This window comes from Podarcis liolepis, assembly GCF_965112155.1.
Source record: "Podarcis liolepis genome assembly, chromosome: 2".
NCBI lineage: Eukaryota > Metazoa > Chordata > Lepidosauria > Squamata > Lacertidae > Podarcis > Podarcis liolepis.
This window is the reverse complement of record NC_139555.1, coordinates 38999223-39014367: the sequence shown is the minus strand read 5'-3', so window position 1 is coordinate 39014367 and position 15145 is coordinate 38999223. Positions and strand designations below refer to the sequence as shown.

At 41.1% G+C, this 15145-nt stretch overlaps 1 protein-coding gene across 5 annotated transcripts in view; it reads right to left on the bottom strand.

The window, feature by feature from the left end:
- TBCD (tubulin folding cofactor D) overlaps positions 1-15145 on the bottom strand; it is a 163121-nt gene that overhangs the window by 36368 nt on the left and 111608 nt on the right. For all 5 annotated transcript variants that reach the window (XM_083487441.1, XM_083487442.1, XM_083487440.1 and 2 more), the window contains exons 18-24: positions 12002-12087; positions 6182-6262; positions 4677-4750; positions 4029-4146; positions 3083-3143; positions 2162-2184; positions 133-164 (exon numbers count right to left, since the gene is read on the bottom strand). In XM_083487441.1, coding sequence (XP_083343567.1) covers positions 133-164; positions 2162-2184; positions 3083-3143; positions 4029-4146; positions 4677-4750; positions 6182-6262; positions 12002-12087 — 475 coding nt within the window. The remainder of the gene's footprint in view (positions 1-132; positions 165-2161; positions 2185-3082; positions 3144-4028; positions 4147-4676; positions 4751-6181; positions 6263-12001; positions 12088-15145) is intronic.

Genomic DNA, 15145 nt, shown 5'->3' with positions numbered 1-15145 from the left:
GGTTCAAGATGCAAGATTCATTTCCAAAGTACATTTACTTATAGTCAAAAAACCTGAGAAATGCATAATACCACAGAATGCTATATAATAAACATTTGGATTAAAAATATGTGTGTGTGTCATGTGACGTACCAGCTGGCCTCATTAGTTCTCCACCTAAACCCCTGAAAAAGGAAAAAGGAAAATGTATTGGCTGAAAATCTCAAATCACTATCTTTACGAAGAATACAAAGGAACGGAAAGGTAAAATTCTCTTTTCTGTCTTGTTAAGATTCAAAATCAAAAATAAATTAACTCTTCCATCACTTTATCTTGCTTCATGTGAAACTTTTTACATGATGTGGCAGTGCAGAGGAAGAGGCAAAAGAGAGCAAGCTATCCTAGAAAACTCATCTGTCTCAAGACTTTGAAGTTAATCTCATAAATCCCACACGTGCTTTGTTTTGTGAAGTAATTATTAGGTTTATCTAATACCCAAAATAAATGTATTTCATTGTATGGCCTTGTGCTCTTAACATTTTCATTGAGAGAGTATAGTGCTTCTTAATCCACTGCCTCTACACGATGAATTACACATGATCTATACAGATCATCACTCGGTAATGTGACTTCACTGCTGCTGCTGATATAATTCACTTACACAACAAACAGAAATCAAATTACTCTCTTCTGAGAAAGTGTTTCATATCACTCCTATTTCTGTAAAAGAAATCTTCATTCCAGAAACAGATAAAGGAAACCATGAAAAAAAATTTTTTTTTATGTTCTTCAACAGATGGCTGACGACACTTTCTCAAAATCCAAGAAACCACGTCTCAGCTGAGCACCTTCAGGGCACTTCAGCTTGGTTGCTCTTCAGAAAACAAGTTCAGCTTGTTTGGCAGAGTGCTTGCCTATTAAAAGCTAAATGGCTTGCTATTACAAAATGATCCAAAGCAGAATATTTTATATACCATTTAAAAGGTATTTTGATATCCTAAAACTATGTTAATATGCTCACAAGTGAATAACTCAATTATGCAAAGTACTACGTTGAAGAGAAACATGATGCTTGTTTGAAGTCTAATTGATAAGAAAGGCACTATTAAGAATCTAATGAAACCGATAAATGCAAACTTGCATTTTGTGAGAAAAAGTCAAATTATACCCTAGCCTCACCCTGACATTAAAAGAATTTACAGAAAGTATAACAGCCAGTGTGATACCTCTATAAATATGAACATATTATGAACTAAGGCAGATTAACCAATGTGCCAAATGAAGAAAGCTGTCTGAAAGAATGGTTCGTATTTAATATAGTCATTTTGCTCCCAGAAATTCTGGTTCAGTCTTACATTTCAAAAAGATGGAAGTGAACATGTACTACACAGAAAGAAAATTCAAAAGGTACAACTAAACACACATCTGGTATATACTTTCCTCTCCCTTTCCAAACTCGGAATTGTTCTTAATAAAACAGCTGTGACATATATAATGGACCTGTATATAAGGGGGAGAAATTCTAAAAGCTTGAAAGTGTATCAGTTGTTTCCTGTCTCTACATCCTTTCCCAACAGACTCTCCAATTTTGAAACATTAAGTCTGCCTCTAGGCTCTGTATTTTCAGTTCGCTTCACCAATGTTCCAAATTTTAAATGTTACAAAATGAAGCATCAAGAAAAGGAGGCTTTAAATTAGGAAAGCAGGAATCTCTTGGCTACTTCATGGACCAATGCCATGGTGTTTACTGTACAAGACAGAGTAAGGAAGGTGTGTTAGTTATAATTTTTTACCTTGCCTAGGGTGGCAAAATACCTTGAGCTGATCATGGTCTCAACATGGCACCCCTTGTCTGCCTGTTGCGCATCTCTTGAGATGCCAGACAGCCTATGGAGGTTGCTATAAGACAGGGTCACACTTTCCACTGGGCTGTAATTATGTATGGGCATCATAAAATAATTTCTAAGACAGGCTGCTCCAGTCATGCCCTCTATTCCAAGCAGCAAGTTCTGCTGTGGCCACATGCCAGCCAAGCTATGCTTACGCTTAGGAAACACAGCACACCCATGCACAGAGTCAGTATGAATGTAGGCACCCAAGCTTTTTTGTGGACTGCGTATTCTATGAGGCTTTTTCTTTATTCTTACAATTGAAACAATCTACTTGGCATTAATTCTCTTACCGATACAACTGACGACGGCAAAGCTGTAAGAGAAAACTGGTATTAGATACGGAATAAAGAAGTTCTATTTAGTTCAGTGAATCTCAAATTGCAAGTTATAACCCACAGCTAGTTCCTGAGTGGACCACACAACACTGGGACTCTGGGTCCCAAAAGGCTATGTAAATTTACCAATAGGTCCCACTTCAAAATGGCTGAGAAACACCAATTTAGTCAAAACTCCACCCCACAGAAATATGTTAACTGTACACAGTATTTTTTATAAGAGTACAAGGATTAGGTTTTTACGACATAATTCGGTATTGTTTCACCCATATTTAATCATACATATAGATTTTATCACTGATGGCTATCAAAATAGCATCTATTTTCATAATAATAATATTAGTTATACTGGTACTGCCCAGGAAGCTCCAGTAATAGATCCCACGTACATACAATATTCTAAGTGTAGGGTAATTCTCTGCATGTTTATGTTGAAGAAGAAAATCCACTTCATTTCAAATCTCATACAGACTTTTGTACAGTACGTTATGGAAAAAGTTAAAATATATCTCCAGTCTGCATTACTGGTGAGCCACTTCTTCTGTGAGCCAAGGAAATCCATTGGTGCAGGCAGCAGATTGAGAGGAGCAACAGAACGTGCCACTTGCCAGTTTTTGCAGGGCTGGCTGCTGATAGTCTACCTCCCTACTAACCGTGCAGATGCCATTGATTTGTCCTATCAGCCACAACTGTTGGGCTATGGTCCACTTTGGGAAACTCCCTCAAACATTCTGTGAGCTGCATGGATGTGGGCATGACATCTAACAATGCACACACACCAAATAATTTTTACATTATCTATTTTAACAAAAGAAACTTTCCTATTTAAAGAGTGCAAAAACATTTTCTTTTTCATAAGACAGAATTTGTACCAACCTCCACATGAATCTGTTTAAGTCCTTCCAAGGCTTTTTCATCCAAATATGATGTAATGGGTCTGCAAAGTTAAAAGCCACCACAGAAAGCATCAGAGGAATACTATATGAGTTTCTTTCTGTCACATGTGAGGGAGTCCTAGAAACCTATCTGCCAGTGGCAAGACATTAATTGGAAAGTATAGATGCTTTTTCTTCTCTCTGAAAACCAAGGTGTCAGTCAAACTTCTAAAGCCACCAGCGTCCCTGACAGATGTCACACAACCGTCCAAACCAACATTAGGCATTTCTTCCCATATTACCTGTGAGATCATCATGTATTGACTAGTAAGTTTATTTTAACGTTACCAGATTTTTTCAATGAATCCAGGGACACTTTTCAACTTCAATGGATTTTGTATGGGGACTGATTTGTAAATCCGGGGGCTGTCCCCGGGAAACGGGGACATCTGGTAACCTTAGTTTATCTAGTATTACCTGTTTCATAACCAAAGCTCTTGAATATATTTATAGCCATTAAAATATTAACAATTCTAGCTTTTAACTCCCTTCCTAGGTGAATTTATGTTTTCTTAGATCTCTTAGCTAATTCACTGAAAGAAGTTCCAGCTAATTCACATTATATTTCCGAGGCACATTAATGCACCCTGGTAAATGCCACCCACAGTGAAGAAAACCACTGATGTAGATAAGAAGAGTATGATGTTATTTTTTCTTCTTTAATTTTCTACTACCCTCGTTTTCTTTCTGATCATAGTAGTCTCTAATATGCAGAATTTAAATGCCAATATGAACTGTACCATAATGCATTGGGGAAAATGATAGTCAACAAGAATTCATCTATGTTCCAAGCCTTATTTATTTATTGACCCAATTTATAGACTGTGTTTCACTACAGTCTCAAAAGTATGTATAAAAACAATGCAGTAATGATTTTGTCTTTTTACCTCTTATTTTCTTCTGCTAGTTTACTCAAGGCGTGAGTGATCTCAGCACAGGCCAGAATTGCTCCGTGGCGAGTATGAAGATCTGTGCCAATTGCCAATGGCAGCAGTTTTGGTAAAACTGCAAGAGATTAAACATGAATAACTTACAAATTTAAAAGGGCAAACAGACATGAAATTTTCCCCTTCCAGTCTGAAGACTAGATGCTGGATCCCTAATAAAATGACAATAAGGGAGTAATAGCTATCACTTACTATTCACGTTTGATAATGCTATCTTGAATTCATTTTACATACATTGAGAAGTTTGCAAAAGTATGTAAATGACTAGCATTTGAAGTTCCCTGGTTTAATTTCCCAAAGAAGTTAACACATTTCTCCATATGCTAAATACAAAATCTTTTCACAAGCTAAGCTTGTATTCTGCTCTAATGCCACAAAAAGCCTGCAGTGTGTTAACATAACTCTTAAGACAATGAGTTCTGTATATACATTTAACCCATTATAGGATAAATTTCTTTCTCTGTTAGAGATACTTAATTACCTTGGTTGCTAGAAATATTCAGTTTGCTTCTCTATTAGGCACATAGGATTAAGGGCTTTTGCAGTAATGTTCTAGGTGCTTTAGATTATAAACTTGTTTTCACTCACCTTCGTTTGCCATATATTCTGGAGCCTGTGGTGTGATATTATGCAGAGCTTTGGTTGAAAGATCCCGAATAACACTGAAAGATTGAGAGATGGGGAAGAGAATGAGGTGGGGGGTGGGAAGCATGCAGCAGATGTGCTTATAAGGCTGGCATATGAACTAAAAACACCTAGTTCACGAGTAATGACATTTCCAGTGCTGCTGCTTCAAGCTAAAGGGAGGAACTTAAAACTGAAGCTGCTTTCAGGAACATAATCAATAAAAGTTCCTGTGTTGTTGTTTAGTCGTTAAGTCGTGTCCGACTCTTCGTGACCCCATGGACCAGAGCATGCCAGGCAAGTTCCTAGGAGGCAGCAAAGTTTCTGCCTCGAGATAATAGGCAGTGCTAACCTCACTAGGCGCCCAGGAGGCCAGAATGGGAGATAGTATGGCTTCCTACAACACGAATGAGCCTTGGGCCCGCATGCTCCCTATCCCTCTCCTATTTCACTTGGCAAAGGAAGAGGCAGAACCTTCTGCTCCTGATTTTAAAGGAATCCCAGTTCCCTGTGATATTGGAATTTAGGGAACTGTGATTTGCTTAAATCAGTGGTTTTCAACCATTGTGCCACGGCACCCTGGGGTGCCTTGAATGATGACCAGGGGTGCCACAGGCAACACTGGCCTCTGTCCTTCTTTCCTTCCCTCCCTCCTTTAATGCCTTCTTGCTTCTCTACCTCCCAAAGGCTTGCACAGCTGTTTGTTGCAGCAGCCCTGCTGCTGCCCCTGCTGCCTCTCAAGATAAGGTGCTGGCCTCATGTCCACCTCTAGCCAGTCTCCATCTGGGGTCATTCTCTGCCCAGGCCCCTGTGGGGTGGCATGAGAAGGCACCTCTCTTTGGGGAGGGGGGCAGCTCAGACACCAGGGGTGGCAGCAGTGGCTGCCCAGAGGACTCCCAAGGAAAGGGGAGGAGGCTGAGGGAACTCCACAAGGGAGGGTGTTTGAAAAAGGATAAGAGGCTGCCAGCTCTGCAGGCAAGGGGTGACATAACTGGGATCCTGAGCCCCACAGGGGTGCCGCAGAAAGAAGGTAGTTGGTCAAGCGAGCCATGGACTCCAAAAGGTTGAAAACCTCTGGCTTAAATGATAGAGAACAATTTAGGTTCACAAACTGTGGCTCCTCATGTGAGCAGGAGAGGAAAGGAAGATGTATGAGCTCAAGGCTCACAATTGCTTGTTGACAGGGCAGGTAAAAATGGTTCCTTGCTGCATCTGAACCACAGGCTTATCTCATTTCTTAGGGTCAAAACAACACATTTAAGTACTTGTACTTATTCCAGTCTTAATAATTAAGATACAAGTTTCACTATCACACCTGATTTTTATCAGCTATAGGTGAAAGTCAACAAATGTTAGCAAATTATAACAACAAATTGAAAACAATAAAAGCAGTCTCACTATGAATTAATTTAGAAATCAGCTATACTTTTCTGAGCAAAATCCCCACATATTAACATAATTAAACTTACGGATCCCAGTGGTTGATCTTCATGTTAACCAGGTGATCAATCATTGACTGTGTATACTCAGGAAACCCAGCAATATATACACTGAAAGGAGGTGGAAAACACAAAAATTACAAACAGAAATTTCCTCCAAAAGTTATTTCAAAGTCAATTTCAAAAAGAACCCAATAACCCCAAACTGTCCAAGGCTTACCTGTCGTGGCACAAGTTAAGGAAGGAATTTAATAGACATATATGTGAAGTCAAGATTGACACATATAAGCGTTTCATTTATGTTTGCCATCTCATCCCAAACATATACTAATATACTGCTTTTAACCAACACAGCATTATGAAAGCCAATGCTGAAATTAACTTTATATTAAAAACGCATGTAAGTAAAGGGGCTGGCTAAAATGAAGTGTGAATACGTTTTTGTAGAGAAAGTATTAGCATCATGGCTATTGCTGGGGGTGGGTAGAGATGTTTAATCAGGGAGGGAAATTAGTCATTTCTCTGGCTTATCTGGGGTACATAACAGAGAACCTGGTATTTTTTGCTATTTTATTTCTACTGCTTAGTAAAATAAGGCTATTTCATTAGTCATAGTCAACATTATTAAGAACTGGCCATCAAAAAAAGAAAGTGAAAGAAAATAGAACCTTCAGCTCTCCTCCAAGAATGTACCGTATTTTTCGCTCTATAACACGCACCTGACCATAACACGCACATCGTTTTTAGAGGAGGAAAACAAGGGAAAAAATATTCTGAATGAAACAGTGGACGTATCATTTTTGTGCTTCATGCTGTGGCCACAGACATGTGATCTGATGGTGAATTTGGGGTGACCCAATGCAAAAATCCTGAGAATCCCTGTGGATCCATGCTTTGTAACCACGTTTTTGCACCATTGCAGCCCCAGGCAACAGTGGGTGCGTGATTTTTTTGGGGGGGGGACAGGCTGTAGCCATGGACATGCTATGTGCTCTGATGGTGAATTTTGGCTGACCCAATGCAAAGATCCTGAGGATCCATGTGGATCCATGCTTTGTAACCACGTTTTTGCACCATTGCAGCCCCAGGCAACAGTGGGTGCGTGATTTTTTTTGGGGGGGGGGACAGGCTGTAGCCATGGACATGCTATGTGCTCTGATGGTGAATTCTGGCTGACCCAATGCAAAGATCCTGAGGATCCATGTGGATTCATGCTTTGTAACCACGTTTTTGCACCATTGCAGCCCCAGGCAACAATGGGTGTGTGATTTTGGGGGGGGGGCAGGCTGTAGCCATGGACATGCTGTGTGCTCTGATGGTGAATTTGGGGTGACCCAATGCAAAGATCCTGAGGATCCATGTGGATCCATGCTTTGTAACCACATTTTAAGTGGGGAGGGAAGGAAAAACACAGAAGGCTAAGAATGCAGGAGAGGGCTATAACGTGAGGAAAGGAAGGCAAAAGTTTCCCCCCACCCACCCACCCAAGCCAGCCAGCGTGCGCTCTCTCTCTCTCTCTCTCTCTCTCCCTCTCCCTCCCACCAGCATGACAGAAGAAAGCATTTTAACTGCATTAAGAACTATTTAGCAGCGAAACCTAAGCTTTGCCATCCCTTAAGAGGTACAGACACTGTAATCTTCCAGATCGCATGAATTTACAGGCAAAACACTGTTTAAGGATTTCATCCTTTTAAATGGAAGAAAGCATATTTGAATGCTGTGTGTCTCCAAAAACAAAAAGCAGGAAGTCAAATCAGAATTTTAAGCCGAACCTGTAATCTCTCTTCCCTTCACAAACATTGTTCCCTCCGGAGCAGGGAGAGGATAGAAGGAAGGACGATCCTTTCCTTTCCTTTCCTCTCTTCTTGCCTGGAGGGGAGGGGCTTTCCCTGCTCTTTGTTCCGTTTGAGCAAACACAGTAACGAAACAGAGCAGGGTGGGCAGTAAGACCCTGAGACAGAATGCAGGAAAGCTGCCACTTCCTCTCTCACGGAGCTCCCTTCTCCCTGAAGCGCGGTTTGATTTTTGCCTCATTTTTCGGCTCCAGGGACACACATTCGCTGCATAACACGCACAGACATTTCCCCTTCCTTTTTAGGAGCAAAAATCTGCGTGTTATAGAGCGAAAAATACGGTATGTAAAAATGCTAACCAACTTAGATTTTTGAAAAGTTTAAATTAGCAAGATAAATATCTATGGATAGAACTGAATCATTCCATTAATTAAACAGCACTATATGGAAAGAGTAAACTAAAAATCATGGATATTTTAAGGTCTGAAGGACTCCCAGTCTAACATTTTGTGCTAAGGCAGAATAACCTATCCTAGTATCCCTGAAACATACTGTAAATAAGCCTGTATCAACCAAATTTCATGGCAGGGCTGCTTGTGTAGGATTGCCATTTTCAAAAAGTAAAATTCCTGACACCCACAAGGTTGTTCATCTTTTTGGGGGAACAAATCCAAATTGGGGAACCCCCCCAAACAAAATTAGTGATTTTAAGCTTTTGGAGCTGTTTCTGCTGCTTTTTCCATACGTTGCCATACATCTGGGTTTTCCCTGACATTTTGCCGAGTAGGCAAAATTCCCCCCGACGCCATTTTGACACCTGGAAACCAGGACATGTCATACATGACGTATTGCAAGCCTATGCTTATGCAACAAGAATCTGTGTAGCTAAACATACACAGTTCACAGATGCAAGAGAAGGGATAGCATACCTTACAGTAGGCCAAACCCTCTAAAATTACTGATTGTTTATGAGTCATGGAAAAAAATAATTTACAATCAAGGCCCTGATCAGTTTTCTCCATGGAATGGGACATTTGTACTTTAATTCAAACCTAGTCAATCCTCCAATTATGACCTGTTCATCCGGTAACTCGAAAGTACATAAGAAAAATGGGAAAGAACTGCCTTCCGGACCCATCACATTTCCTTGTTTTTGTTTTGCTATAGAAAAGAGTTGGGAAATTGGCTGCGTGTAGGAGGAAGGTGTGTACCAAAAAAAAAGCAAAGACTAAAGGGAGGGTGGAGCGCCATGGAAGAGTGTGGGCTGAACAGCTTAAGGATGAAAGGGACAATAAAAAAGGTAATTTAGAAACTGAGTAAGTAACAAAAACAAAGTATGCTCACACCGTAGATACCTAAACAAGCTACTTTCTTCAAGGCCTGCAAATTGCCAGCCTCCCTTCAGTTCACCATTACTTGACTTGTACTCAGTAAGCACATTAATTCATATGGTTCTGCTGGCCTTAAGAATATTCTTCAAAGCTGATGTACAGGAAACATTTGGTTTAGAACAGATACGCATAGTAAACACAGTGGGTTGGTAGAATTCTGGACTATACTACTTCAGACAGTAAGTGGGGGGTCATATTTTTTAACGCTCCCCCATGTTGCTTTTTCAAAACCCCTGCATGCAATGAACAAGCAGAGCCAGAAGGGGGCTACATTAATATTCCCTCTCTCTCTCTCTCTCTCTCTCTCTCTCTCTCTCTCTCTCTCTCTCTCTTTGTGTGTGTGTGTGTACACACACTATACCAGGGGTAGGCAACCTAAGGCCCGGGGGCTGGATGCGGCCCAATCTCCTTCTAAATCCGGCCCATGAACAGTCCAGGAATCAGCGTGTTTTTACATGAGTAGAATGTGTGATTTTATTTAAAATGCACCTCTGTGTTATTTGTGGGGCCTGCCTGGTGTTTTTACATGAGTAGAATGTGTGCTTTTATTTAAAATGCACCTCTGGGTTATTTGTGGGGCATAGGAATTCATTCACCCCCCCAAAAAAATATAGTCTGGCCCCCCACATGGTCTGAGGGACAGTGGACCAGCCCACGACTGAAAAAGGTTGCTGACCCCTGCACTATACCTTTAAAGCACATTCGAAGCATACTGTTCCCCTCAAAGATTTCTGGAATGTGCTTTAAAGGTATAGTGTGCTCACAGCCTCTGCTAGTTTATTATATGCAGGGAGGTGTTTGTTTCTTCGTTTGTTGTTAATTGAGGGAACAGTCAAATACTAGCAATGGTAGCAGCCCAACCTCACCACATGAAGTTACCAAGGAGCTCAGCCTTGCTATCATTTTAAGTATCACTGTCAGCACCTTCACTCTAGGAAACTCCCATTTTCCCAAGGAAAACATACTAAGCATAGGCTGAGACACCCAGAACAAGAGCATCAGCACACATATGGACAGGCACACGTCATCCAGGAGACAATGTTTACTTGGACTTTCAAAAAGCTTTTAGCAAAGCCCTTCAACAAAGATTCCTGAGCAAATGTAGTAGTGATAGAGAGAGGGGGAAGTCCTCTTACTGATCAGTAACTGGTTAAAGCACACTTATTATAACTTGACTACTGTATTCTTGGAAGGGGTTCCTCCAAGGATCTGTATTGCAACTGGCACTTTTTCACTTGATTCATATTTAGGGGTTTCACTTGGTTCATATCAAGATGGTGAGATGTGCTGGTGGCAAAAAGTTATTTAGGGTGGTAAAAACAAAACAAGGTAAGTGAAGAGTTCCAAAAGGACCACTCTAAAAAATCCCCGCTTCACATATATGAAGATGGGGTCTGAAGTGGCAATGACTGGGCAGGAAAGAGATCTTGGGGTTGTGATGGTCACTGTAGGAACAGATGCTAGACTAGATGGGCCTTTAGCCTGATGTAGCAGGGTTCTCCTTATAGTCTTACATTCTTAAGAAGAAAACAACACCATAGACTGGCTATTCTCCTTGATCACATTCACTAGGAGTGACTTCTGTCAGTTTTGCAAGAAAACTCCAGAAATGTCAAATGTCTTCCTTTCTGCCTAGATCCTAACACAGTCAAGCCATCCAAGGCATTCCCACCAAACCGAAAATCTGAGACCCCTAATGAAAATAAGCTCCATGCCAGAAGCACTAGGAAACTATCTGCAAAACACATCCCAGTATAGGTACTTAGCTAACAACACTTATGAGCATCCATCAAGGGAAGGAATCGCCAACCAAATTATGCAAACAGGATCCTATTTCCTCCCCAGGTATTTATATTCACCACCATGACAAGGAAGCTTAGCACCAGTTAATACTCAAGGTAACTGTTACCCCTCTTTGTTTCTGGAAACCCTCCCTCAGGTAATTGAGCCATAAAAGATATCTATATAGAACACAGTGTTCAACTTGAGGACATATAAGGTTGTCCCATCTACATTAAAGCTCCCTCTTATTTAGAATTGCCCACCATCTTATCCTTTCCCACCAGGTTTTCCTTCCACACCATCATGTTACTTTTGTACTCAGTTCTTAATTAGGGTTTCAAGGTAACACACACCTAGGCAGTGCTTGCGATCCCACTTGAAGCCTCCGCCCAAAGAGGCTAGTATAGTAATCTGAAAGGGCTCTGCTTGGCCCCTGGCCCCAATGTAGATTTACTGAGATAACGTAAGCAACATTTGTGTCCTGCTGCCAAGGACAACCTCACAATCCAGGGCATCCCGCTGAAGAAGAAAAATTATTCCCCCCCCCACTCAGTTTGGTGTAGGTAAATGCCCTATTTCTTGTAAAAGAAAAGGAAACACCATGTGGCACCCTTAATAGTGCCTCTCCTATTAAACATAAAAATCAGAGGGATATCTATGGACTTCTACTTAAAATTATTTTACAAATAGTGAAGAACACAAGCACTTCCAATTTCACTCAGTCTTCGCACACAGAACAATGCAGAAACATATTGTTCACAATGTTCTCCAATTTCCCGTGCAACCATAAGTAGAACAAGAAAGACTTTTTTAAAATCCAAAATTATCTGCGTGTCACCCATAAATATAAGGCAGAGGAGGTGCTTACATTTAGAGACTCTTACCTTATATTGAGGAAACAATTCGCTCTGCTTCCAACCGCAAAATAATCAGCTGCAGTCAAAATGTCAATCCCATGTGGGAAAGTACCCTATCAAAGTTAGAAGAGAAAATCACACATAATCACATATAATCACTGTAGTAATACTGGGGAATGTTTCACTTAGGTAGACACAAGAATAATTCCCAAAGAATTTGTCCCATATTAGCATCACAAAAATCAGTGGAATCCAAACCAGGAAATATACAGATAAAATGGTGTGGCTACACAGACAGGATTTGGCTGAGCTTTCAGTACCTCCCACTGAGATCTAGAACAAAGGCTGGGATCCAAAAGGCCAAACAAATTATTATTATTATTATTATTATTATTATTATTATTATTATTATTACCCCACCCATCTGGCTGGGTTTCTCCAGCCACTCTGGGCAGCTTACAGCATATATTAAAAATTGTAACACATCAGACATTAAAACTCTCCCGATACAGGGCTGCCTTCACTAGGAATTTTCTTAACCCCCTTCCCATTTCAGCCCCCAATCAGCCCCCAGAGTGTTAGGAGAGTGTCCCACCCCTGTGATACCAACTATCCCAAGCATAATGTCATCATCTGTTCATGTGACTCTGGTGCCTTCTGCTGTTAGGGAAAAAAGCCTCTCCTTCTGGTGAGGCAGCTGGAGTTAAGTCCAAGAGTGAGCCATCTCCATTGACTTCGCCACCATCTCCAAAGATGCAGAGGCAACAGCACCTGCTCAAACAAACACTGTAGCCTCAAACTCTATGAAGGAGAACAAAATTGCTTGCCCAGGCTCAGGATGGCAAATAGCTGTGTCTGCTTCACTCTTCAGGAGAGCACAAGGAGTGTGTCATGTATTGGATCAATGTCTTAACTTCAACTTAGCCATGCACTGTAGATCTCTACCGTGCCTCATCCATTGGTAATCTGTAGAGACCCATGTTGGCACCCTGCACCGACCTTCATTGATAAAACCTTTAAAACTTCCATGGGTGAGCTGGGGAGAGGCAAAACCTTCCATGTGGTTGGCTGGCAGGCGTTATCAGTCAGCCATGGGGAGTGGTGAGACTTCAGAATTTTAACAGGTCAATTAGAGGCCAGACTGTGGGGCGGGAATTTGGATGGCTGTGCTGCCTTCCAGCAATGCAGTCGGCATCAGACATCCCACCCTCCCAACCTGTATATATTTGGCCCCGCCTGAAGGGAAGCATGGTGTATACGCATATGACTTTGCAGTGGACTGAACTGTTTGTTGTAGTCAAGGCCAGGGAGGAATTTTCCTGTAGACTAATTGTCATAACTTGTTGGCAGAAAAAAGCACTGGGTTGGATCCTTAGTCTAATCGGGGTGTGGGTGTGGAAAGGAGCCTTATCCCCTCTCTCCTCTGAATGAAAGTATCATGGTACCCTGGTAAACTGTTCCCAAGGGGAAGGATTCTGTCCATATGCCCAGATGGGAGCTAACAGGCCACAGATCACCCTGTGAAGGGGTCACTCTTATTTGGTGTGCGTCAACTGGGGATGTTTAACCCGGGATTGATCCTGAAGTAGTTATCAGACAGCAACAGGGTTAGCTGATCCAGGATACACATCCAATGTTTAAGCAAAACTCTTCTTACACTTGTAATCCATTTGGATGTGGCCATTTCAATCACAAAAGGTGCTCATGTCATTTATTTCTTCCTATGCCTCTACCATGGTGACCCCAGGTTTACTGCACCCTCAAAGGCGTAAATTTCTCACTCCCTCACTCAGCAGCTTTCCAACCTTTACTGCTGCAATTTCCCCCACCTCCTTGAACACTGTGACATCATTATACAGTCATACCTCGGGTTACAGCAACTTCAGGTTGTGTTTTTTCAGGTTGTGGACCGCCAAAACCCAGAAGTACCAGAACGGGTTACTTCCAGGTTTCGGCAGTTGCGCATGCGCAGAAGCGCCGAATTGCAACCCGAGCATGCACAGACACGGGTTGCGAATGCTGTGGGTTGCGAATGTGCATCCCGCATGGATCATGTTCACAACCCGAGCGTCCACTGAGTTTCCTGGGACCTATCACTTTTATTTTACTCTCGTTTCTATTGCTCCTTCCCAAGTCCAAGGGCAATCTACTAAGCCAGATCAACATTTTAAAGTTACAGACATCACACTCTCATGTCTTTCAGTTAAAGTGTCAGTATTTGGGACAAATCTATCAGATCAACAGCAGCTCATCCTCCAACAAAACACAGCTAGAGCCACAGAGGGGAGAGACTGCCCTAGCACTAGACTTTAATTCCTTCCAGTCATTCATTTTCTATGAGGGTTTATATCCAGAGTACAGAAAAGTAGGTTCTCAGGATTAATAGTTCAGTATTCAATCCGCCCAGAAAAACCCATGTCTACTGAGAAGGGCCAATGAACTGGGAATGAGACTTAATGTCACATGGGTATAGAACCACAGCCCAAGTCTGTAGCACACCTTTTGTTGCTTGAAAATTTACTTGAGTCATTCCTAATTATTGATATATAGGTCACAGAATTATTATTAGTTGACCTTGTTTTGCTTCAGCATCATATTACAGAATGAAAATTTCCCTACAAGAGGAGACAACACATCAACTAAAGACAAAGTAAACTAGAACCAGAAACTAATCACCAAAATGCAACAAAAGTGAAACCATAGTTGATAAGGATGGATCAATTTGAGACCTTTTCATAATTATTTTTGTAAATAACTTTGCTTTCACCAGAGAGCTATACAAGTGTAAAATGGTCTAAAATTTAACTGTTTCAATCATATAATTGAAGTGCTTGCAGTAGAGAGTGAGGCTTCCCATGCTGGGATGCCAGAAAGACAAAAAAATATGTCCACAGTAAGTCTTGCTCATTAAAAAAAAATGTGAATACGGAAAATTTGCATAATATAGGTTTTATTGCTTTCCCAACACTCTGTCATGGTTTGCTAAAAAAAAAAAGCATAGGTTCTACTTGCCACCAGATTTAGAATTTAGAGGGAGCTTACAATCTAAAACAAACTATTCAAGTTGTTAGAAATGTGGTAGAAAGACCGCCTTTTAAAAATAACTTCTCTAAAGGAAAACACAATGAAGTAGAACTGAGGCATAAAAAGGAGACATATGAAACTATCTAT